The sequence below is a fragment of the Hylobates moloch genome, unplaced genomic scaffold, assembly GCF_009828535.3.
Source record: "Hylobates moloch isolate HMO894 unplaced genomic scaffold, HMol_V3 SCAFFOLD_22, whole genome shotgun sequence".
NCBI lineage: Eukaryota > Metazoa > Chordata > Mammalia > Primates > Hylobatidae > Hylobates > Hylobates moloch.
The window spans coordinates 32,285,579-32,311,682 of NW_026652297.1; the positions used below are offsets into that span (position 1 = coordinate 32,285,579).

At 48.9% G+C, this 26,104-nt stretch overlaps 1 protein-coding gene across 2 annotated transcripts; it reads right to left on the reverse strand.

The window, feature by feature from the left end:
- Nucleotides 1-3,113: 3,113 nt before the first annotated feature.
- CLU (clusterin) lies at nucleotides 3,114-19,903 on the reverse strand. 2 transcript variants are annotated; one of them, XM_032144141.2, is made up of 9 exons: nucleotides 19,741-19,903; nucleotides 15,577-15,702; nucleotides 14,041-14,189; nucleotides 11,477-11,647; nucleotides 10,026-10,437; nucleotides 9,393-9,497; nucleotides 4,880-5,109; nucleotides 3,588-3,763; nucleotides 3,114-3,370 (listed from the first exon to the last, which is right to left on the reverse strand). In XM_032144141.2, exons 1-9 carry the CDS (start codon nucleotides 19,865-19,867, stop codon nucleotides 3,361-3,363), a joined length of 1,506 nt encoding a protein of 501 aa, XP_032000032.1. In that variant the 5' UTR covers nucleotides 19,868-19,903; the 3' UTR covers nucleotides 3,114-3,360. The 2 variants fall into 2 exon arrangements, with proteins under 2 accessions (XP_032000032.1, XP_032000033.1); XM_032144142.2 differs by lacking the exon at nucleotides 19,741-19,903 and adding an exon at nucleotides 16,254-16,395.
- Nucleotides 19,904-26,104: the final 6,201 nt, after the last annotated feature.

The window sequence follows — 26,104 nt, forward strand, 5'->3', positions numbered from 1 at the left end:
CAGGAGTTGGAGGCTGCAGTGAGCTATGATTCCACCACAGCACTCCAGCCTGGACAACAGGGCAAGAACTCATCTCTATTTAAAAACAAACAAACAAACAAAAATGCCTCGTGTTCTCTAAGCATGTGGGCTGGTGATGGGCACAGGTTTCACTGTGGAAAACAAACACCTTCCTTTGACAGTGTCAGTGCATCTCTGGTTTTATACTCATGAAGTCATTTGTAAATGTGTTGAAGTCTTCTTATGAATGTGAGGCTGGAGTAAGTGTCCCCCTGTCACCCCCTCCTCGTGATGAACCTTAAGGATGGGGGCTAGTCTTTATAGGATTGGGCACCTGAGCAGGACTAGGGGTGAAGGTGGGGTCCTGGGAGAATGTCTGGCACCAGCTCAAGGTCATGGTCTTTTTCCTCTGGGTGCTGGTGGCAACAAATGAGGACAGGCAGGTAGTACTGCTGTACCTCTCCCTGTCCCCTTTCCTACCCTGAGGAAGTCCCCACCCTGCCTTGGGCTGGCCCAGAGCTAGCTAGCGGCAGCTGTTGGACTTCCAGTGAGCTAGCCCTCAGCGTGGCACGGTGGGGGCTGGGGCAGGAGGAGCTGTCCACACTGTGATGTGACCCTGGCCAACACTGAGAGATGCCATCATCTAGGAGGATTATGACCAAAGGGCTGGGATTACAGGTTAACCAGATCAGCGTAGGAGAAGAGCAAACAAACAGTTCATTATTAACCTTGTAAATGTGTCCCCCAGGCCTGGCCTTTGCTGTTATCACATCGGCTGACTTAGTAATCATTGGTTCTATAGTAAACCATGGAGACCCAAGTCCTCTTTGCATTGTCTCTAGAACTACTGGATACTTCCTGGGTTTGCCACTATCCTGTTTTCTAGTGGGCCCTGTGACCCCCAGAGTCAGACCTGGGTTCATTCTTAGCTTCAGCACTTACCACTGCAAAAAAGTGGTCCCTGTTATTCCCACAGCCCAGCCTCTCTCAAGGTGACCTCGCCCTGGGATGCGTCATGTCTCAGCCTCACGCTTCATTGTGGACAACAGCTCCTGGAACCGGTTTATTGTGGAGGCTCAGCTTATTTGAAGACACAAACGTGAACCTTTTATTCATTCTAACCAGTGTTCCATCACCTGGTAACATCTCAAGCAGACTCTATTACTTCCAGATAACTCCACAGTTAAAAGAACAAGCGGTTTGCTTGAGAATGTCAGGCATTTCCACATCGAAGCACTTTGCCTCCCGCTCTGCTGCCACCTATTCTACACCAGAGCTCTGCTCTGCACACCTGGGTGGCTTCCTGGCTCCCACCCCTTTCCTACTCCAGGCTACTTCACAGTGAGGGATGGGCAACCCTGAAGTCCCTTCAGCAGCCTCCATGGGCCACAAAGGCTTGGGGTGGCTGCTCCCACATTCTGGCCTTCCTAGCCCCAAGACACTTACCTGATGCAGGCTATTCTGGGAGGCCTTTGTAATGTGGGGAAAATAACCCCTGCCTTGGAAATAATTATTGGAACCTAGTGAGATTACATGAAGTAATTGGCCCAGGGCCACTGTTTACAGTTGTACAAGCCATGCAGAGAAGGGGTCTCAGGAAGCTTCAGAGCCAGCTTTAGGATCTGTCTTTCAGGGTGCTAGTATTTAAGACTGTAAAAAAAAAAAAAAAAATCCAAAACAGTGGATATAAAGGCCTGGCACGGTGGCTCACGCCTATAATCCCAGCACTTTGGGAGGCTGAGGCAGGCGGATCACTTGAGGTCAGGAGTTCAAGACCAGCCTGGCCAACATGGTGAAACCCCGTCTCTACTAAAAATACAAAAATTTGCCAGGCGTGGTGGTACATGCCTGTAGTCCCAGCTACTCAGGAGGCTGAGGCAGGAGAACTGCTTGAACCTTGCAGGTGGAGGTTGTAGTGACCCGAGATTGCACCACTGTACTCCAGCCTGGGCAACAGAGTGAGACTCTGTCTCGGGGGGGGGGAGAAAAGCAGCAACCAAAAAACCCACTGAATATAGTGAGTGCCAGAGTCTAGCAACATAACAATGGAAAAGAAAAAGTAACTTTTGAAACAGTGTGACATTAATGTGACAATTAATGTGACATATACTTTACTATTATGATCACTTAAGCAAATACCTCTGACCCCATAATCCTAATTAATGTATATCATTAAGTCAGTCACACTGACTTTACTCTGAATTTCCTTGACAGCCAGACTAAAATACTTACCTTGGACATAAGCTAAGCTTTAAGTTTGTTGTTTATAACTTCAAAGAGAGACAAGGGACAGTGACTTAAGAATATTCTAAGCTATAAATTTACATGTGGACTTTGCTACACACCTGGGATGCAGCCAGATGAGTTTTGTTCCATTGCAGTACATCCGATGACCAAAATTCTATGATCAGAGAATATTAATGAACGAAAAGCCTCAGCTTTAAGACTGAGCTTGGTACCACGGGTAGTCATGGCCACCTGCTGGCAGCATAGGGTACTGCAGCCCAGCTATGGTTCAGACTAAAAGCAGAGAAACGCCTGTGGTCCAGGGAAAGATATGAAGATCACATAAACTGGCAGTGGACAGGAAATGCCACAGTCAAGAAGATGCCCCTGGGATGCTGAGCTCTTACAACTCGCAATCAACAGCTCTTACAAATAAAACTGCTGCAAAAGCAATAGCTCTTACAAATAAAACTGGTCATTTGGACTTCTGGGCACCAAAAACATCAATTATGCGTTATAATACCAAGTATACCTTACACTTACTGCTTCTTCTCCTTAACTTTCAGTGTATTCCTTTAGGAGATTGTCGCACCTTGGTCAGAATACATCGACAGTTTTATAATAGAACAGAAAAGCTTCAATTTTCAGCAATATATTTTAGTTGGATTGTTGAAACACATCTCTCTTTCTGAAAGCAAGCAATTCTTGAAGTGGATCAAGCTTGTCATCATATCCCTTTTATTCCCCACCGTATGACAGTCCCTATACCATCTTAGCCACTGCTTTTTTGTTTCTACTTATTTTCCATCCCCCCCGCCCGCCCCCATAGCAAAATGAAGGCATGCCGGGAAGCAGCAACTCAACATAAAAAGAGGACCCTCCAAGCGTTCAGCTCACAAGACAGTTTTATTGAATTAATTGCATGCAGGAGCAATTCTGTTCTTCCCATGAGCAGCAGAGTCGAGTGTTAAGAGTGCAGGATCCAGAGCGGGGAGAGGCTGGGCGGAGTTGGGGGCCTGGAGGCTGGGGCCTGGTTACTTGGTGACGTGCAAAGCTCTCTCTGGGGGGCTGCAGCTCATCTTGGGGGGAGCTGGACTCAGATGCCCCCGTAGGTGCAAAAGCAACATTCACATCTCACTCCTCCCTGAAATAAAAAAGAGTTATCCAACAAAGTAAAACATCCTCCAAAGGAAAAATAAAATTCCCCGTAACTTCCTGGCTTTGTTCTTGGGCTCTGGCTCCAGGCGGAGTCATTCCCACCAGGCTACAGAGTCTGCGCTTTGTTTGTTTTTTTGTTTTTTTTTTGGCTCCCAGAGACTCACTGGGCCCTGCAGGCCCACAGGAAAGGCCCGCCTGCTTACAGGTGCTTTTTGCGGTATTCCTGCAGCGCTTTCTCCGCCACGGTCTCCATAAATTTAGGGTTCTTCCTGGAGACTTCTTCAGGGACCGTCACAGTGATGGGATCAGAGTCAAAGAGCTTCACGACCACCTCAGTGACACCAGAAGGAACGTCCGAGTCAGAAGTGTGGGAAGCCACCTAAAAGGAACAAAAGAAAAGAGAAGAGCTGAAACACTGTGGTCAAAATGCATGCGTTCTGCAACACAGGTCAGGCTTCTGAGGTCCTCCTGATCCTCCAGTAAAACCTAGAGAGCTGATCCCATGCTTCTTACACATCTAGACATCAGTACAGCTCAGTGGACAGAAGTGACCTGGTTCACAGACACTTATGTGTTGGGGCAAATGCCATCTGCAAATGACCAGCCCAGGGAGCACCCCAAAGAATAAAAGTGGTTTCCAAACACTTGCTTTAGGCAGCCATTGGTCAGACTAGGGTAGAAAAGCAATCCAGGGGACCCGGAGGGAAGAAAGAAAAGAAAAAGAAGGGTTCCCAGTACTAGAAATAAGTTTTATTTTATTTTTTATTTTATTTTATTATTATATATATATATATATATTTAAGAGGCAGAGTCTCACTCTGTCACCCAGGCTGGAGTGCAGTCACAGCTCACTGCAGCCTCCACCTCAGGGCTCAGGCAATCCTCCCACCTCAGCCTCCTGAATAGCTGAGACTACAAGTGTGTGCCACCACACCTGGCTGATTTTTGTATTTTTTGTAGAGAGGGAATCTTGCTATGTTGCCCTGGCCTCAAGCAATCCTCTTGTCTCTGCCTCCCAAAGTGCTGGGATTACAGGCATGAGCCACTATGTCTGGCCTAAAGAGAAGTTTTTATCACTGGCAGAGAATGATGTACTAATTCATAAGCCATTTTACACGCCAGAGGGCAGCCATGTAGCTTTGAGAAAAGAACAGAGGCTTCTGGTTTATTCATAGATTTGTGCACCAAAACAAAAACAACAACAGCAACAACAAAATACAGGCTTGGCAGCCAGGCAGTCAGGTTCAAATACCCATCCAAGTCACCTGTGAGCTATCACACCTTAGCCAAGTTATGGAACCTCTCTTACTTTGCTCCTTTGTAAAACAGGGTTATATCTTCCCTGAGTGGGTGATGAGGCTTCAAGGCAACAAGGGCACCTAAAGTTTTCTGTTTTCTGCCGTGTGATAAATGCTCAGTCAAAAGCACACGTGCCCCTGCTCCCGATTACAGCTCGGGCTCTCGAGCCACAACATGTGGCCGGGACACAGCTCACCGTGGTGACCCGCAGATAGTACTGGTCTTCGCCTTGCGTGAGGTTTGCCAGCCGGGACACCCAGTTAAACTGCTCGTTCAGCTGCTCCAGCAAGGAGGAGGTGTTGAGCATCTTCCACTGGTAGGACTTCAGCAGCTCGTTGTATTTCCTGGTCAACCTCTCAGCGACCTGGAGGGAGTCGTCGAGCTCCCGCCGCAGCTGAGCCTGGGAGGGGTTGTTGGCCGAACAGTCTGCCCAGAGATGGAAGAAACGCAAGGGAGAAGTGTGAAGGGAAGGCTACAAAGGGATAGAGCCATGAATGAATGAAGTCAGCACATGCAGCGGGAACAAAAGCAGTGCTTCCCCAAGGGAAGGGCCACAAACTGGAATTGTCCAAGACAAAATAAAGGTTTTGCCTCGGAATGTGACTCTAGACACTGCTTCCATCATCCAGAAAGTCTTTTGGGTTTTTTGTTTTTGTTTTTTTGAGACAAGAGTTTTGCTCTGTTGCCTAGGCTGGAATACAGTGGTGAGATCTCGGCTCACTGCAGCCTTGACTTCCCAGGCTCAGGCTATCCTCCAACCTCAGCCTCCTGAGTAGCTGGGACTATAGGCACATGCTACCACGCCCAGCTAATTTTTGTATTTTTGTAGACACGGGGTTTCTCTATGTTGCCCAGGCTGGTCTCGAACTCCTGGGCTCAACCGATCTGCCCAAAGTGCTGGGATCACAGGTGTGAGCCACCACGCCCAGCCTGAAAAGACTTGCTCTGGAAAAATACGTCAACTGACCTAAACAGTGTGCTTCATAACATCATTGATTTATCTTTGGGTGCCAGACCCTTATCTCTTTGATGACAAACTGTGTTGACCACACTTCCAAAAGCACTGATCTCAAGTTCTCCACGTTCTCAGACCTGCAGTGGCTCTCACTGCCCTAGTCCCTCCCAGGAATCATTTCCAGAGAGGAGGAATATTACTCACAGCTGCCATTCGTGTGGCACTGCCTGCGTCCCAGACACCACAGAAAGTTCTCTCTGGATATCCTTTTTCTCTAAGAATTGGATCTGTTCTGACTTAAGGATTAGGACTCCTATTTTACCAATAATGAAACTGAGGCCCACAGAAGTATCAATAAATAGCTTACCTAAAGCCATAGAATAAATGATCTCTGGGCCCAGGATTGAACCAGGGTCTTCAGCTCCTAAGCTTGGGCTCTTCCTACCCTGGATCTGTGGTTCTGGACAATCCTCCAAGCTTGTCTTTTTTTTTTTTTTTTTTTTTTGAGACAGAGTTTCGCTCTTGTTTCCCAGCCTGGAGTGCAATGGTGCGAGCTCAGCTCACTGCAACCTCCACCTCCCGGTTCAAGCAATTCTCCTGCCTCAGCCTCCAGAGTAGCTGGGATTACAGGTGCCTCCCACCACCCCCGGGTGATTTTTTTGTATTTTTAGGAGAGACGGGGTTTCACCACATTGGGTAGGCTGGTCTCAAACTCCTGACCTCAGGGGATCCACCCACCTCAGCCTCCCAAAGTGCTGGGATTACAGGCATGAGCCAATGCACCCGGTCCAAGCTTGTCTTTTGAGCGTGTCTGCAGAGGTGGCAGTTCCGGTGCCAAAAGTTCATGCAGCTGATGCACTGGCACCTGGTGGCCAGGGGTCCTTGCCCACCCACCTGCCCGCCCATGGCTGGTCACTGAGTTCATCAAGAGAGCAGGGAAAAGAGAAGTCATTCCTCTTGGCCCTGGGCTGCAGGTTGTCAGATTCATTAAGAGCTGGAAAACTGCCCACTAGCTCTTAAATCTACTGTTTTTCTCCCCCTGCGTTATTTCAAAAATATCCAGAGGCAGGTATATCAAACGTGAGTCAGGGGAAGGGAGATTTTGCATATGCTTTAGGATGATGACTGCAATCATTTATAGTAAAACAAAATGTTAGGTGGGGAAAGAAACAGAATTACTAACAAGATGCCAGGTTGAAAATAAGTAGGTAATAAATAATCTTCATTATTTTACCAAAAAATAATTTAAAAATAAGAAAAATCAGCCAGGTGTGGTGGCCCACACCTGTAATCCCAGCACTTTGGGAGGCTGAGGCAGGCTGGTCACTTGAGGTCAAGAGTTTGAGACCAGCCTGGCCAGTATGGTGAAACCCTGTCTCTACTAAAAATATAAAAATTAGCCAGGAGTGGTGGTGCACGCCTGTAATCCCAGCTACTCAGGAGGCTGGGGCAGGAGAATCGCTTGAACCCAGGAAGCAGAGGTTGCAGTGAGCAAAGATTGCGCCACTGCACTCCAGCCTGGGTGATAGAGCGAGACCCTGTCTTTAAAAAGTAATAATAAAATAAGAAAAATCTTTGAGAGCCGAGGCTTAGTCTAGAATAGAGGTTCTCAACTGGGGTGACGCTGTCACCCAGGGAGATTTAGCAAGTTCTGAAGCTGGTTGTCACAACGAAGGGAAGGGAGCTGCTGACCTCTAGTGGGTAGAGGCCAGGAATGCTGCCAAACACCCTGAACTACTCAGGACAGCCCCCCACGACAAAGAATGACCTGGTCCAAAATGTCAGCACTGCTCACACCTGTAATCTCAGCACTCTGGGAGGCTGAGGTAGGAGGATCACTTGAGCCCAGGAGTTGGAGACCAGCTTGGGCAACATAGCAAGACCCCATCTCTACTAAAAATAAAAAAATTAGCCAAGCATGGTGGAGCACACTTCTAGTCTGTTACTCAGGAGGCTGAGGCAGGAGGATCACTTCAGCCGAAGAGGTCTAGGCTGCAGTGAGCTGTAATGGTGCCACTGCACTCCAGGCTGGGTGATAGAGAGAGACCCTGTCTCAAAAAAAAAAAAAAAAAAAAAAAAAAATCAACAGCGCCGAAATTGAGAAATCCTGGTCTAGAGTTCCCAGGCAGTACATGCTTATATGGTTGCAAGCACCTTAAATAACAGTAGGCAGTCCTCTTCAGGATAGACTATTTAGCTCAACTTAGAGAATTATTCTTACCAATAATTCTCTAAGAATCTATCTCAGGCCAGGCACAGTGGCTCACACCTGTAATCCCAGAACTTTGGGAGGCCGAGGCAGGCAGATTACTTGAGGTCAGGAGTTCAAGACCAGCCTGGCCAACATAGTGAAACGCTGTCTCTACTAAAAATACAAAAATTAGCTGGGTGTGGTGGTGCACACCTGCACTCCCAGCTACTTGGGAGGCTGAGGCAGGAGAATCACTTGAACCCGGGAGGCAGAGGTTGCAGCGAGCCGAGATAGAGCCACTGTACTCCAGCTATAATCAATGACTGTTAGGACTGGCGCCGGCTGCACTCTCAGCTGTAATCAATGACTGTTAAGATTGGCGCCAGACCTGAGCCCAGCCTGGGCAACAGAGTAAAAATCAGCATAAGAGGTCCAATCTGGGCACAGGCATCTGGACATCTTTTCTTCAGGCCCTAACATGACTTTCTTGTGGTGAGGTACCATGTAATTAATGCCACTCTATGATATTGTTATAGAAAAAGCCCCAAGGCCTGGTTGTGCACTCATCTACAGCAACTTATACTTCAGCCTGTTAAAGCACAACTGTTTATTTTGCAGTGGCTTCTAAAATTACAGGAGTGAGGCTAGGAATGTTTAACTAGACCCTGGCGGCCTGCCGTGGCAAACTCAAACTAAGCATTAAGTAAGAGCAAAGCCACCAGATCGATAAGCTGTTTACAAGGGGAAACACTTAACTCTTTGTGTGTATGAACTGCTGTGTACCAGGAACTATTCCAAATACTGTCACAGCTGTTATCTCTAAATGGAAAGAAGTTAACCCATAACCAGAGCTGGTGAAATGGAGGGGGACAGTTGAAGGGAAATATTCCCTTCGCCTAGGGGACCAACCAGCCAACCAAAGGGACTATTGCTTGGATCCCCAGGTACTGAGACCTGTGACTTCTGTGGCCAGAGGCTGTGAGGGGCCCCGGGAGAGAACACAGCGCCCTAGGATTGAAGCCCAGCTCACCCATGTCGGGGTCAATCTTGGATAAGTTATTAACCTTTCTGTGGCTCAGTTTCCTCAGAGGGTCATTCTGAGGAAAAGAAGAAATGTATGTCGAGTGTTTAGAACAGTGCCTGGCCTCTGGTCAGTTTTGTTAAACTAAACGTATACTGTTTGCAATTTCATAATTTGCAGAGGAAAATGAAGATGCCTACTATGCTTAGCACTTGGGAACAGAATCGCTAGGGAGTCCCGGGGGATGACTTTTTTCAACAAGCTTTTTTCAACAGGGGGCCGACGGGGTGGAGAGCACTTTTACATCTCTAACAATATCTCACCGACTTCAGGGACAGCCTCGCATCATCATCTCATTCGAAGATGAGGAACCCAAGCTGCATGAGGCTCAGGACCTGCCCCAGGACACAGCTCAAAAGCTGTAGAGCTGGAATCCAAACACTTATCTGTCTGACCCCGTAAAGGCAGCACCGGCGAGGCCCCGGTGGCCCCAGGACACAAGGGATCGGAGGGGGCGGCTTGTGGTCTGGACCCCAACTCACCCACAGACAAGATCTCCCGGCACTTGTCACACTGGTCCTTCATCCGCAGGCAGCCCGTGGAGTTGTGGCGGATCTCCCGGCACACAGTCCGGTCATCGTCACCTTCTGGGGACACACGAGGGAAGAAGAGTCAGTCATCCAGCCATGCAGAGATGGACCCCACTGATTCCTATTGTTATTTTTATTTATTTTTTAATTTAGAGGCAGAGTCTCACTCTGTTGCCCAGGCTGGAGTGCAGTGGTGCAATCATAGCTCACTGCAGCCTCCAACTTCCAGGCTCAGATGACTCTCTTGCCTCAGCCTCCTGAGTAGCTGAGACTACAGTTGTGCACCACCACACCTGGCTAATTTTTTAAGTTTTTATTTTTGTAGAGACAGCGTCTCACTATCTTGGCCAGGCTGGTCTCAAACTCCTGGCCTCAAATGGTCCTCCCACCTTGGCCTCTCAAAGTGCTGGCATCACAGGCATGAGCCACCATGCCCAGCTCAGTTTTTTTCATCTTTAAACAAGGATAATATCACCCTTGTGATATTGCTGGGGAAAAATCGAGATGACACCCGCTGAGCCCTCGGCATGGTTCTCAGCATCTAACAAGTTGCTCAAAAGGTCATGAGCTTCCACCCCTTCTCACCTCGTATGAATTCTGTGGGTGGGTGCTGGAAGGCTGGGCTGTGGAAGTGGATGTCCATGGCCTGCTGAGCCTCGTGTATCATCTCAAGGAAGGGCTGGAACATGGCGTGGAAGTTCAGGGGCTCGTACGGAGAGAAGGGCATCAAGCTGCGGACGATGCGGGACTTGGGAAAGAAGAAGTGAGGCCTCCGGTGGGGCAGGCTGAAGGGCAGGTAGTGGTAGGTGTCCTGGGGCTCCCGGGCGAAGAACCTGTCCTGGAAGAGCTCGTCCATGATGCTGGATGCGCGGCTGAAGCGGTCCTGCATGACATCCAGCATGTGCGTCTGCTGCCGATCGTTCTCCAGCAGGGAGTCGATGCGATCACCGTTCATCCAGAAGTAGAAGGGCGAGCTCTGGTTCAGGAACTCCTCGAGCTGGGACAGCCAGCATGGGCACAGTTAGGAGAAGCTCACCAAGGCCACGGCCTCCTGGCCTCCCACCCCCCGGTGAGCCAGGCCAGGCCCTGCCCATGGCTGTAACAGTCACACAGCAAGTGACCAACAGCCCAGCTGAGACCAGCCCCCAGCACCCCATCTGTCAGGTCCATGCTCTTTCCTTTTATCTCCCTCCATGGGGGACAGTTTTGAGACACCTGGGAGGCCATAAGAGTCACAAGGCCCAACATTTCAGGTTCATCCACTGTCATCTTTGGCCACCAATGATATCCACCCCCTGCTCAGTTAAGGGCCAACTGATGTGACTTCAGGGATTGGAGCAATTCACTGAGTCCCAATCAAAAAAGCCCTGCAGCAGAGGAGAGGACCAAGACTGATATACTACGAAATCTTACATTGGCTGGGCATAGTGGCACACAGCTATAATCCCAACAATTTGGGAGGCCGAGGTAGGAGGATTACTTGAGCTTAGGAGTTTGAGACCAGCCTGGGCAACATGGCCAAACCCCATGTTTACAAAAAAAAAAAAAAAAATAGAAAAATTAGCTGGGTATGGTGGTACGTGCCTGTAGTCCCAGCTACTTGGGAGGCTGAGGTGGGAGGATCACCTGAACCCAGGAGGTCAAAGCTGTAGTGAAACATGATAACACCACTGCACTCCAGCCTGGGTGACAGAATGAGACACTGTCTCAAAAAAAAAAAAAAAAAAAAATCCTTAAATCCTTCCACATAAGTGGACACAGGGCTCTGCCATCCCATGAAGCGGTTTGTTATGTCATGCAGCTAAGCACTGCTGCATGAGTTTTCTAAGAGAAGGTAGATACCTGGCCTACATCCTTTTGATGACTCCACTCTCTCTACTCATGCCAGATATTACCAATGGAGCATGGCACTCTGGGCCCCAGTGCAGCCAGCCAGTACTAATCAATTGCATCTGGCATGCGGAATGAAGCATATTTCACTAGGCTCCCCTCCTTCCCCACTCGGAGCCTTGGCCACTCATGTGTCCCCTTTTCACCTGGCGGCCAACCAGGCCCGAGCCACTTCTGCAGACGCGTGCGTAGAACTTCATGCAGGTCTGTTTCAGGCAGGGCTTACACTCTTCCCAGAGGGCCATCATGGTCTCATTGCACACTCCTGGGAACTCCTTCAGCTTTGTCTCTGATTCCCTGGTCTCGTTTAGGGCATCCTACAGGAAGGCACAAGGCTGGCTGAGCCACACCGAGACCACAGGCTCACGCACTCAAGGAGGTGCTGGGTGCCAGGCCCTCTGCCCCAGGGCAGGCCTTCCCACAGGCTGGCCACCCAGCGTGCAAGTGCCCACCCCTGCTCCAGTTCAAGCTTCCCCTCATTCGCCCACCTGGAATCCCCTTCCCACCCGGCTTGAAGAATCCACTCATCCTTCAAGATCCAACTATTCCCTAACTCCTAAAAGCTTCCCAACTCCTGGAACCCACGTGGACACCACCTCTCTCTGATCACCTACTCAATGACTACCCTCTCACTGAAGCCTCATTTCCTATTCTCTGCTTCTGGTTTTTAAGTTTCATCTTCAAAAGCAGGCTGCAGACTCCCTGAATCTTATCTTTCTATTGCAACCATGCATCCTGGCATGCAAAGGGAATGGCAGGCTTTCAACACCAAAGCCACACCAGCTGTCAAAATTCTCTAATGGGCCCTTGCCACTTGACCCAATAATTCTCTAAGAATCTATCTCAGGCCAGGTGCGGCAGCTGACACCTGTAATCCCAGCACTTTGGGAGGCCGAGGCAGATATATTACTTGAGGTCAGGAGTTCGAGACCGGCCTGGCCAACATGGTGAAACCCCATCTCTACTAAAAATACAAAACTTAGCTGGTGTGGTGGTGCACACCTGTACTCCCAGCTACTTGGGATGCTGAGGCAGGAGAATCGCTTGAACCTGGGAGGCGGAGGTTGCAGTGAACCAAGATTAAACCACTGCACTCCAGCCTGGGTGACAGAGCGAGACTCTGTCTCAAAAAACAAAACAAAACAAAACAAAGACTCTATCTCAAAGGAATCCCTTGACAAAGAAAAAGATGCTTAAAAATATTTGGCACAGTATTAGCTTATGGCAAAAAAAAAAATCAGAACCAACCCAGATGCTTAAAAGAGACAGGTTAAACAAACTGTGGTTCATATAAAGGGTAGATGGTACATCATTACAAAGGATGTTTATAGTCCATTTTGAATATTATGCTAAAAATTCATAATTTTAAATATAGCCACCGTCAAAAAAGCACAGAAGAAAATAATAGGAAGAAATAGATCAAATGTTAACAGTGACTTGTCCTTGGGCAAAAGGATTATGGAAAAACTTTTCCTCTTCTACTTTTCTATATTAAAGTCTCTATGAATGACTGTGTTAGTCTTCAAAAAAAAAATAGCCTATCCACACCCCAGAGTTACGTGAGGTCTTTGTCCTGCTCCATCATCCCCTGTCCCCTGCTGGGCAAGGACAACCCACCTCCCACTGAGCCAAGACACAAGTGCCACCCATGCTACCTACTTCCTTTCCTTCTGGCTCACCTACTCCTCAACTAAGAAGTAGCAGGCTCTTTTCTCCAAATGTATGTGATGTGCTTTATTATAAAACCCAAATTGTTGAATGTCAAACTCCAGTGATAACCACAAAAATGTGAGAATGAGTCGTGCCCCTTCCTCAGGAGCTATTTGAGGATTCTCATAGAATGGTGAGAACTGATACTAAGGCCAAGAAAGGGCATGAAGCTTGAAAAAAAAGTAGCGCCACATCCAGGCCAGCATTCCCTGAAGTGGCTCTATGGAGCTGTGCGCAAAGCGGCCAGGAAAAAAAAAAAAACAAACAAACGAATTCCCTGATCAGTTTGGAAAACTCTGGGTTTCATGGAGTTACACAGGTTTCTTTACTGCAGAACTTCTCAGAGCCTTTGAAATGCTTTTAACATGCATGATGGATCATGAAGGTGGCAGGTAGCTACATCTTAGCATCTGAAGTAGGGCGACCGTGAGAGGAGGTTTGTAGGATACTCTTAAGGAGACTTGATTTCTTAAATAAGTTGTTCATTGAATTATAGTGTTTTAGTTTTGTCGAATCATTAAGCACAGGCTGGACCTGCTATATCCACTACTGGGCTTAAGATGTTTCCTTATGAAGTAGTCCAGAACTCTAGGAAGATGTGGGGTGCAGTGTGCCTGCCTTAACCCTAACCATATCAACCCTGCTAGATAAGCTTCCTGAAGGTTGGACGCCACCCCCGTCTGGGCCCCTGCCGCCACCCCATCCAGAGCCTGCTTGGAACTAGCATGTGATCAGGGCTTAGAAACATCTATTGAAATGAATCTGGGCATTAGGCCCTGGGCCAGGCTCATAACAAAACCAGATCCAAGATCTCACTCCCTGATGCTTTCAGAAGCAAATGAACCTTCCCTACTTCTTAACTGCAGCCCCAGCATCAGCTGACACAGCCTGGGAGGACTGCAGGTCACCATGACAACCCAGCAAGGCACCGCGCAGTGACCCCCTCCCTCCACTCCAGTGGGATGGTCAAGGCAGGGCGGCCGTCGCGGCTCCTCCTGACCTCTTTCTTCTTCTTGGCTTCCTCTAGGTTGCTAAGCAGTGTCTTGCGTTCTTCGTTTGTTTTTTCTATGAGAGTCTTTATCTGTTTCACCCCGTTGACAGCATTTTGAATTTCCTTATTGACATACTTACTTCCCTGATCGGACATTTCTGCAAGAGAAGTGCAAGAGGCAGCATGAGGCGAGAGGAAGAGGTGGCCTCGGGACCCTGAAATGAGCTGGAATGGCCAGCAAGGCCTGTTCAGTTCAGGGGCTGTCAAGGCTGGGACCCCCACCCCTGCCAGCAGACAGCAGCATGGCCCCAGCCTTGCCCTGGCACAGGCTCCCATCACAGGCTCCTTGCTGACTACACCCTACTGCTTAGAAATGCAGACCATGGGAGTCGGCACACCCAGAGCTATGCCCAACCACTGCCACATGCCCCTGGAGAATAAGCTGGGTGCAGAAGAAATTGGCAAGGAAAAAAAAAACCCAGAAGTGTCAGCTTTGAAGCATCAAAATATAAAATATTGTTCTTTTGGACACAAATCCTTCTACAGTTCAGTTTAACCACACATGTATGTTTCTTTGTTCCAATGCAGTGCCAGGCGACAGGAATAAGAAGATGGGTAAATGATTAAGGCGTAGCACTAGTGACAAATGCAGCGAAACACTGTGTCATCTAAGTGCTACTTCACTGGTGTTTATCCCATGCCAAGCACTGTGCCAAACACTTCATGTGCAGTTTACATAATGCTCCAGCCCCCCACCATGCCCGCTTCGCAGAGGGAGACATGGGAAGTGTGATATGATAAAGGGTCAAAGTGTCCATCAGGTAGGAGGAGTACGTTCTGGAGGTCTAACATACAGGTGGTGCTTATAGTTAATAACACCATATCATAACTGGAAATTTGCTAAGAAAGTAGATTTTAAGTCTTCCCACCATCCCACCATAAAAAGTGGTCATCATTTCAATGTATGTGCATTTCAAAACATCACGTCATATACCTTAAATATACACAATTTTTATTTGTCAATTATATCCCAATAAAATGGGGGTTGGGGGGAGTGTCATGAGATCAAGATAGTGGCCCAAAGTCATCCAGCTGAGAAGAGGTGAAACAGACTCACACCCGTGTCTGATCTGGGTTTTTAACAATGATCCTGCAGAAGCCGTCAGCTCACAGGAGGGACAAGCTCTGGGCACTCCAAAAGGGAGAGGGATAAGAGCTCCAGTGGTCCAGACACAGCTTCGTGGAGGAGGCCTGGGAGCTGGGCTAAGGGGCCTGGGAAGGGAACAGCCAAATGAAATGCAGCAGCCGAAAGTGCTTGGGAAATGCCTGCAAATGCCGGCAGTCTAATGTAGGCAGAGCCTGAACCAGGGGCCTGGGAGCTGAGGCTCGGAGGGGGCCCAGACCCAGGCACCCAGACCCAGTGCACAAGACAAAAATGGTCTGTAACATGGGGGCCTGATAGAGAGGCACTGAGCAGAGTCAGCTACCCTGCCCTCTGACCTCATCACCCTGTGGCCAGAGGAACATCACGCTTGTTCTACTCACCCTGGAGCTCATTGTCTGAGACCGTCTGGTCCCCCAGGACCTGCCCACTCTCCCAGGTCAGCAGCAGCCCCACAAACAGCAGCAGAGTCTTCATCATGCCTCCAATTCTGGAGTCCTCGCACGCCTCTGTTTGCAGAGAACAGGAGACCGTCATGGGAACAGCTAGACAGCCTGCTGGCATCCCACTCACCCACGGCCTGCAGCAGCTCCCCAGGGCCTCGCTGCCCTTAACTGTCCCCACAGCAGGCACTGCTGCTCTTTGATTCCTGAGGAAATAGGGGGAAATGGCCAGACTTGCCATGGACACCTCGAATGAAAGCGAAGGCAGGAGGTGCAAGGAGGGAGGGACTGCAGGACAGCAATGCTGAGTGGAAGAAACAGGAACCCTGGCATCGGAGGAGCCAGGCTCTTGTCCAAGCCACATCCTCCCCCACAATCAGCAAGGCACACAGGCTTTCTGCATCCTGGCCTCCTTGTCCAGAGTGGTATCTCGATCATGTCTGACACTGAAAATTCCCCCCTTGGGTCACGCATCTGTCCCTCCCCATGCCACCTCCACAGAGGGACTGCATCCCAGAGATCAGCCACGTCCTCTGCAATGTGCATCGAAATCTTCACCCCAGCAGACGCTCCCCATCCACCACAGCGCTGCAGCCCCCAGGGAGTCTCAGCAGCACCTGAACTTGACTTCCAAGAGCCGGAGGCAACAGTAGCCAGCCCTTCACACCGAATCCATCTGCATCCCTAGTGGGAGACTTGGGCCGGGCTGCCTGTGCATTCAGGGATGGAAGTAGTGGAAGCCAGGAAGGACAATTCCCTTCGGAGAGTAGAGAGGGTTCGCACTGGCCCCAGGAGCAGGCTTCCCAGAGAAAGTCCCTTTGGAAGGATGAGTCCTTTTGCTCTGCAAGGCCCTCCACACGGCCCCTCCCCTCTAAGCCCACAGCAGGCTGCCCTGCCAGTGTTCCTGCCACCACTGGGCTGGCTGCCCTGAGCCAGGGGGCACAGGCCACAGCCCCGGTCTTACACAATGGACCCTTTCCCAGAAGCTGAGGCTGTTGCATAAAACAGAAACCCCTCCTCCTGCACTCCACCCCCACCATCCCCCTCCCAAGAACTGCTTATCTGAGCTCACCCATTTCCTATCATAGAACCAACAGGAAGGTGGGGTTCCCCTTCCTGAAATGGTTCACATCCAAAGCCTGCTCAGCCCAGCAGGCCCATCTGGACACTCGGTAGCACATTAACAAGGAGTGCCTCTCATGAGAAGTAATCAGGCGCACAGAGCTAGGGAGCAGCGTGGGAGACGAGATGGGGTCAGTACCTTCCCCAGAGACGGGGTGGGTGGCAGACACCGGGCTCACCAGGAAGGCTGTGGTCTCATGGGCTCTGCCCCAGCTGCCCACTGAGCCCTGAAATGCCCCCAGCAGGAACAGAGCCTTTGTCATGCCAGAGAGACAAAGCCAGCCAGAAACACCTCTCTGCCAGGGGCCCCTGAAAGCAGCAACTTCTGGAAAAACCCATTCAGAACTAGGTTCTAACCAGAAGACAGTGTGTTGGGCCATGAAGAATGGGGCAGCCAAAGGCAAGATACAGGAAAGGAATTCCAGACTCAGCAGCGGGCACAGAGTCTGCTCCCGGGAGCCTGGGGTCCCTGGTGAGCCATCCAGCTCAGAGCTGGGAAAGAGGTCGTTCTCTCACCCAACCCCTCCACCCTAGCAGTGAGGCTGAAGCCCAGAGAGGGCATGGGACTCCCTACGGCCCACAGCATGCTCATGGTAACCCCGGGATGAGAGCCCAGCCCTCCCGACCCCTAGTCCAGTGTTCTTTCCTTGATTCCAAGTCACTTAAATATCTGAGCCTCAGTTTCTTCATCTGTAAAATGGACCTAATCCAGACCTCAGAGAGGGGAATGTGTTCTGTAAACACGAGGGTCTTATGTAATCATAGTAAATTCTGACTACTTCCAAATTAGACTGAGGTCTGAGGCTGGGCATTGGCAGTGTCTAATCAACATGTCTGGAGAGGGGCAGGAGAACCGACACAAGCACACAGAGGCCACCTGTGGTCCCCTGGACTGTGTGGCTCTGCTTTGCTGAAATGATTGACCACTTTTTAAAGTACTTATGAATCACTGCAGGGCTGGTTATAATGTTGGTTCTGAGACTGCTTTTCCAGCCAGTCTGCAGGTGATATGGATGCTGCTGATCTGAGGAATGTTCTAGAACCGTGACTGCACAGCCGACCTCCTTTCCTTTGCTCGGACTCACCTCCCCCATCATCTCCTCTGCTTCCTGGGAGCCTGGCTGCCAGCTGCCCTGGGTGGAAGAGCCATGCCAAGGCCAAGGCCGTCAAGTCCCCAGCACTACCACGCAGCCTCATTCCCCCTAAGAAGGCTTAAACCACCTGGCCTTGCTCCTTCTACCAGAAAAGGCCGATTCTGTGGACAAAGGGGCTGCTCAGGGGAAGAGGAGGAGGAGATGGAGGGGGAGCAGGCTGACTTTGAGAGCCTGTCCCTCCAGGCACACCCTCCTGGGAGCTTTGAACTGAGCAGCTTCCCAAAACATTTCCAAGCAGGGCAGGGCTGGAGGCTTAAGAAAATCAATAACCTGGCAGGGCGCAGTGATTCACGCCTGTCATCCCAGCACTTTGGGAGGCCAAGGCAGGCAGATTACTTGAAGTCAGGAGTTCGAGACCAGCTTGGCCAAGGTAGTGAAACCCTGTCTCTACGAAAAATACAAAAATTAGCCGGATGTAGCAGCATGCACCTGTAGTCCCAGCTACTCGGAGGCTGAGGCATGAGAACTGCTTGAACCCAGATTGTGGAGGTTGCAGTGAGCCGAGATGGCGCTACTGCACTCCAGCCTGGGCAACAGAGTGAGACTTGGTCTCAGGAAAAAAAAAAAAAGAGAGAAGAAAGAAAGAAAATCAATGACCGTGAACAGGGAGCCGTGGGGAGGATGGGAAGACAGTGAAGAGGGCACACAGATGGTGAGGGTTTCAATCCCAAAGCCCCGGCTTCTATCTGCTTCTTCAAATGGAGAAAACTAAACCAAAAGGAAAATAAGAAAAATAATCACCGGTAATTCATACCACCCAGAGACAAATGTTAGCACCGTGGTATATTTCCTTCTGTCTTCCGTGCAGTTTATACAAGATCCTTCACATTCACCATCTTCAGATATTCTTTAAGAGCATACTTTTGCAGCTATGTAATACTCCACTTTCTCACAGACCCAAGTTTATTTTACCATTCTCACAAGATTGGCCATTTCAGTTGTGCCCAATGCCCCACTATTATTATAACTTAACATTCTCATAGGCATCTTTTTTTTATATAGTATCTGTACTTTCCTTTAAATTCCTAACCTCTCCCTTTAAAAAAAATAATAAAAATCATATATATATATATATTTTTTTTAACTAGGTCCAGAAATTCTGGAAGGTCAAGAGGCTTTGGCTCTAATCCCAATTCTGATACTTATTTGCTGTTTAGTGTTGGCACCAGTCCTAAACCTCTCCAGGCCTCAGATTATCATCTGTAAAATGAGACCGTGGAATCAGAGGTCTGAGGCCTGGTGGATCTTGTGTGACTTTTCTCTGATGCACCTCAGATGCATTAGGAGGCAGAAAAAGTCGGATTTCGGTGGTTGCAGCATATACTGAAATCCGCAGCCTCATACTTACAGGCACAGTGTCCAGAGAGCTAGAGAATTTAGAAGAAAACTGGATGACTCGTGCATGCAAGCCGACAGCCACAACTGAGAGATCCGCATCTTCGCAGAAGATCTGCTGCAGGAAGGAGCTCCGTGCAGGCCAGCTCCGTCACCTGCTAGCCTGGGTCTCCCGCAACGCGGCAGGTCTCCAGGTCTCAGTTTCCCCATCTTTGCGAAAGGATGATCATTATATCTGCTCTATTTACCTCCCCCAACAGAATTGTGGTTGGAGCTCGTGCGCTCAGGCGGCGGTTGCGCCAGGGCCCCTGGCTCAGCCGCCTGATGATGGGGCTCCGGCCACCTCCCCTCCCTGGCTTCCTGGGCTCCGTCGAAAGCGCAGGGGTTGTGACTGCGAGCTGTGTCATCCCTCTCTGCCTGGCTGCCATCCCCTGCCCGCCCATCCATCCTGGTGTGGCTCTGCTCAAGGGTAGGGAAGACAGGGACATCTCACCGGTCAGCGGCACCCGGTGCCCGCGCGCTCCTCCTGGCGACGCCGCGTTGTGAGCACGGGGAGGCGCCGTATTTATAGAGCTCCGCTTGCGCACACACCCCCTTTGGGGCTGGCTGCAAACCTGCATGACTCACGCCCAAAGAATGCCGCGGAAAGCAAGGGGAGCTTTCTGGAAGCAGGGAGGTGGGGGCCGGTGCAGCACCGGGCTGGGGGCGCCGGGGGGCGCATCATCACCACGAATAGCTGTGCTGGCTCCAGGAGAGACCCTGAGGTGCGCCCGCTCGGCGCTCCCAGTAGGGAAGAGCCTGAACTCGCGTGCCCAGCTGGGAGCCCCTCTCACGCGGTTAGCCCGGCTGTCTGTCCCAGTCCAAAACACGATCTCACAGTTCCCTGGCCCTATTGACCTTAACCTTCACATTACACACGCGCCACTTCTCTTGGCCCATTTAAATACTAAAGAGTCAGACATAATGAGGGTGGGATGGAGAGGGGCCTTGTGCTGGAGAAGAGAGCACAGGAAGTATTGAAACGCCTACTCCTGGAAACATCACACTGATGAGGTCCCTGGACTGACCCGCCAGGCCTGGAGGAAACAGAATTGTGTTTAGGACTGATCAGAGAAGATATGTGGAGAGCCAGAAGGCCGCTCCGGGCTCCTTGATCCACGGAGCTTAAGCAATCTTTGTCCCCATCCTCTTGGAACTCAGCCAAGCAGGGTGGGCTTCATGGGTGTGGGACCCTTGCAGATCCACGTTTGGTTTAATGGGCTACTGTGACAGTCTTGAAATTCTTCATAGTTTTTGAACCAGTGGCCCTGAATTTTTATTTTGCACTGAGCCTTCCCAGTTAGGAAATCAGATCTGTGTCCAGAGGGGTTTGCTGTTCTCCAACTGCTGGAGTTCCTTCTGCTGAGAGCAGGGAGAATCTCCTGTAGCAGCCACCCCACCCCCTGGCAAGGAGGGGGAAATCCAGGAACCCCGGAGATGCAGCTACTTCTTTGGGAAGAAACTGAGCTGCCCATTTTGGAGCCAGGGATGTTTGAGCCCCAGGAGAGAAGTCAAGGGGCTGACAGTTGGGACGATGGGTGGACAGGGCGGGTACAGGCAGCCCTACTGTGGGTAGCGGACTTAGAAAACCATGTGAAACAAAGGGGCTTAAAGGAGAGCTGGTCAGGGGCTGAGTTTTCCAGTTCAGGATCAGGACTATGGAGGCACAACATGGAGGCCCAGGCCCTTGCTTGCCCGATGTCCAGGGGCCACTAGGACCCCAGTCCTTTTCAGGAGGCAGCCTGGGGGAATCTTCGAGGCCCATGAGGAAGTGGGAGAACCCAGGCCAGGTCCATGAAAGTCTGATTACAGTCCTAGGTGTGCCCCTAGACACTGGGTGATCTTGGACCAATCACTTTGCCCTTGGGCCTCAGTTTCTTCCATCTGGACGATGAGGAATCGGGAATGGATCATCTCCATGGCTCCCTGCAACCTAACCTAGAGCCAAGCCAAGTATCAGAAGGTCATTAACCCAGAAGAAGAAAAAAATGCCCCAGAAGGGGCTTCACCTTATTTTTCTTAAAAAAAAAAAAAAAAAAAAAAAAAAAAAAAAAAAGTCTCATTATCAGTAACAGCTACATTTTCTGTGGACAGTGCCTCCTCCTTATCAATGCCTGAGGTTAGAAGAATTGTTCTTTGAGCTCACTCCTTGTAACTTTTCTGTTCCGTAGCTCCCTCAGCATCCAGAACAGAAGGCATAAATCTAGTTATATTTTTAAAAATTAGACTTTGGAGGTCAGTCAGTGAGATCTGCCTTAGCCAGCTGAATTGGGGGAAGGGAGGAGAGGAAGAAAGGATTTGGGAGAAAATAGCATGATTCACAGATTCACAGTCATGACTGTGATCCCTTGGGAATAATTACTTGATTATTCCCACTACTAAGCAAACAAGGTTCAGAAGATCAAACTTTGAGGAAAAAAAAGTGTGAATTTTGAAAGCACCATAAATGCATCACCAGATGTTTAATATTCTAAGTAGATCATAGAGGTTGATTGGTTCAGGACTTGCACACTGCTTGATTCCTACCCCATCCCCAGCATCTGCACCGGATGGTCATCCTGCCCATATTTGAATGCCACCAATAACAGGGAGCTCACTACCTTCCATGCAACCATTTATCTAGTAAAGCTGTTGATAAAGTTAGGGCCTTCTTTGGTTGAGTCACAGTCTAGCTTGTGTATGGGCCAATCCGGAGCCCAGTTCGGCCCTCTGGAGCCACACAGAGAAAATCCAGCCTATCTCTCCCATAGTGTCCCTTCTGATATTTGAAGGCAACGTAGTCTGCTTTTCCCAGTGACCTCCAGGCTTGCAGCTCCTTGCCTTGCCATGGTTTGCAGACTTTTCCCCAGCCCTTTGACATTCTTGACCTCATCTCTCTTGAAACTCTTGGCCCAGCCCCTGACCAGCCAATGCCAGTGGGGAGCCTTGGGTCAACCAATGCCAGGGGGCCTGAGCACACAAGGCAGAACAGGACCACCCCTTCCCTTGCCCTAAACACTCCAAATAAGCTTTATCAGATGCTGAGTCACTGGGCTGATTCATACAGAATGCATCATCTTCTTGGCAGGTGCTGCTGTTTGATCCTGTCTCCCATCATGCACTTACACAGCTGGGGTTGGGGCATTAGCTTGATTTATTTTCTTGGAGAGTCAGGGCCATGGGGAGGGCCAGGGAGGGATGAGTAAAGACCCTTGCATTTATCTGTTTATCTATGCTTTGTGCACCATCTCTGGCTGCCTGAATGTCTCTGGGGCTGCTTCCCTACGCAGTGTCCTTATTACACATCCCCAACCAGCCTTTGTCTGTTTCAGCACCAACAGCAGGACAGCTAGCCGGCAGTTTGATATAGCTGGAACAAACTAGGAATGGGCAAGAGCAGTATCCTGCAGCCTGTAATTAAGAATCACTCTCAGATGGGCGTGGTGACTCACGCCTGTAATCCCAGCACTTTGGGAGGCTGAGGTGGGAGGATTGCTTAAGCCAGGAGTCCAAGACCAGCCAGGGCAAAATAGCGAGACCCCATTTCTACAAAAAAATAAATAATTAGCCAAGCACGGTGGTGCACGCCGGCAATCTCAGCTACTCAGGAAGCTGAGATGGAGGATAGTTTGAGCCTAGGAGGTCAAGGCTGCAGTGAGCTATGATTGCACCACTGCACTCCAGCCTGGGCAATAAAGTGAGACCCTGTCTCTCAAAAATAAAAATGAAAAAAAAATAAGAGAATCACTCTCCAAGGGGAGCGGGGAGGGAGGATAGTGAGAGATTGGTCAACCAGTATCCAGTTAAAGTCAGATGGGAGGGATAAGTTCTGGTATTCTATCGCATAGTAGAGTTGAGTATGGTTAACAATAATGTATTGTGCATTTCTTTTTATTTAACTTTTATTTTAGGCCCCAGTGTCTATTACTCCCCTCTATGTGTCCATGTGTTCTCATCATTCAGCTCCCACTTATAAGTGAAAACATGCAGAATTTTGTTTTCTGTTCCTGTGTTACTTCACTTAGAATAATGGCCTCCAGCTCCATCCATGTTCCTGCAAAAGACATGATCTCGTTATTTTTTATGGCTGCATAGTATTCCATGGTGGTTATGTACCACATTTTCCTTATCCAATCTGCCATTGATGGGCATTTAGGTTGATTCCATGCCTCTGCTATTGAGAATAGTGCTACAATGAACATATGAGTGCATGTGTCATTATGGCAGAACAATTTATATTCCTATATATACCCAGTAATGAGATTGCTGGGTCAAATGTTAATTCTGTTTTTAGCTCTTTGAGGAATCACCACACTGCTTTCCAAAATGGTTGAACTAATTTACACTCCCACCAACAGTGTATATAAGCCTTCCCTTTTATCCACAACCTCACCAGCACCTGTTATTTTTTGAATGATGTATTGTATATTTCAACATAGGTAGAAGAGAGAACTTACAATGTTCTCACCACAAAGAAATGTTTGAGATGGATTTGCTAATTACCCTAATTTGATCATTACACAATGTGTACACGTATCAAAACATCACACTGTACCCCACAAATATGTACCATTCTTGTGTCAATTTTAATTTTTTTTTAACTTAGTAAAAGGCTGGGTGCAGTGGCTCATGCCTATAATCCCAACACTTTAGGAGGCTGACGTGGGGGAACCACGAGGTCAAGAGACCATCATGGCCAACATGGTGAAACCCCGTCTCTACTAAAAATACAAAAATTAGCTGGGCATGGTGGCATGCGCCTGTAGTCCCAGCTACTCGGGAGGCTGAGGCAGGAGAATCACTTGAACCCGGGAGCTGGAAGTTGCAGCGAGCTGAGATCGCGCCACTGCACTCCAGCCTGGCAACAGGGCGAGACTCCATCTCAAAAACAAACAAACAAAAGAGATGGATTTGCTAACTACCCTAATTTGATCATTACACAAACGATCTTAGTAAAAAGATCACAAATGATTCTTAGTAAAAAAGAATTACTTTCCAAGCTGTAATTATTTAATGGGTATATACATTTATTTAATCAATTACAGGCCCATGATAAAATGGTGGCTAATAAAATCATATCCAGTGAAATCAGCCCATAGATGATACAGAGGTATTCTGAGTGATTTTCTCTGGACCTCCATAAAGTCCAGAAACATTCACTCCATCAGTGGGTGTGTCTCATCTTCCCATTCAGGATCTTCTTGGGGAAAGGTCTGAGGCTAGCCAATCCTGAATTGCTTAGCATGTGCCTACAAGTAAACAAATGTTGCTTATGCCACCTTCACTGTCCCTCATGCTGTTGAGTGGCTGTGTGGTCTATATTTCACTCCAGAGTTGCTTTACTGTGACCTTTAGCTCCAATTCTTAGGTGAATGAGCCCTTCAAAAAATGGTGCCAGATCTGCCTTAAGTCAAACCTACTTTTTCCACAACTACCCAGATGGCAATTAATAATTATTTTAGATCAATGGTTCTCAGTGGAACTACACAATGGCTATACAATGGAATCGCCTGGGAGCTTTAAAAATTATCAGTGCCTGAGTCCCACCTCCAGAGGTTATGAATGAATTAATTGTGGGTGCAGCCAGAGCATCAGGATTTTAAAACTCTCCAAATCATTTTAATGAGCACCTAAAGTCAAGGACCACTTCTTCTGAATTTACCCCATCTGCTCCTCACTGCACCTCTGTCATTATTAGAGCATCTGATATTGTTCTCATTTTATAGAAAATGTAAAGGGGTGCAAAGGAATCTTAGCAGGGTTTTGTTTACACGGAGCTAAAGTCTGCCTCCTTATAACTTCTTTTTTTTTGGTTTTGTTTTGTTTTTTAATATTGGAGCTCACCCTGTCGCCCAGCCTGGAGCACAGTGGCGTGATCTTGGCTCACTGCAACCTCCTCCTCCTGGGTTCAAGCAACTCCTGTGCCTTAGCCTCCTGAGTAGCTGGGATTACATGTGTGCACCACCACACCCGGATAATTTTGTATTTTTAGTAGAGACAGTGTTTCACCATGTTGGCCAGGCTTGTCTTGAACTCCTGACCTCAAGTGATCTGCCCACCTCCGCCTCCCAAAATGCTAGGATTACAGGTGTGAGCCACCGCGCCTGGCCACCTCCTTATAACTTCTTTGTCCCATATCTTATTTCTAAAGCAATACATGATAAGTTGGTCCGTCTCCCACAAGAAAGCCCTTCAGACATTTGAAAACCAAGATTGTATCTCAACTTAAATGTATTTCCTTATAGTGTAAGGTCCCTCAACCTCCTCGCATAAAGTGAAGTTTCCAGATAACCTCACTCTCCTCATCCCTGCCCCCAAGGATGCCACATTTCTTCGTTGTCCCTCTGTGTGGCTTTTACACCAAACACAGGAGAACTGCTTTGACTGGCCAGGGGAGAGGGTGGCAGGACACTTACTACTTGTGATTTGAGAGGTGTCACTCCCTGTGCTCCCAAGGCACTCTCTGCTTCCTTTTGTATTATATTATACCACACTGGGCTTCTCAGACTGGCTTGAGCTGACTTCTGAGGAGGTTGTACTGTACACAGAGACAAGGAGGCCACTGGCTCTGGTATTACTCAGAGATTCAGGGGGGAAAGTTAATGTTTAGTGAGTAAACTTCCTTTTCCCTTCCCTCCCTCCCTCTGGCTCTCCCTTCCTCCATTCCTTTCTTCCCTACTTCTTCCCTTCCCTTCTCTTCCCTTCCCTTCCTTTCTCTCTGTCTTATTTTCAATTCCTCACTAAATCTCCAGCTTCTAAAGTAAAGTGGATGTCTATTTATATACATACATATACATGTATTTATATTTAGAATATGTGTGTGCGTGTTCGTGTGTGTA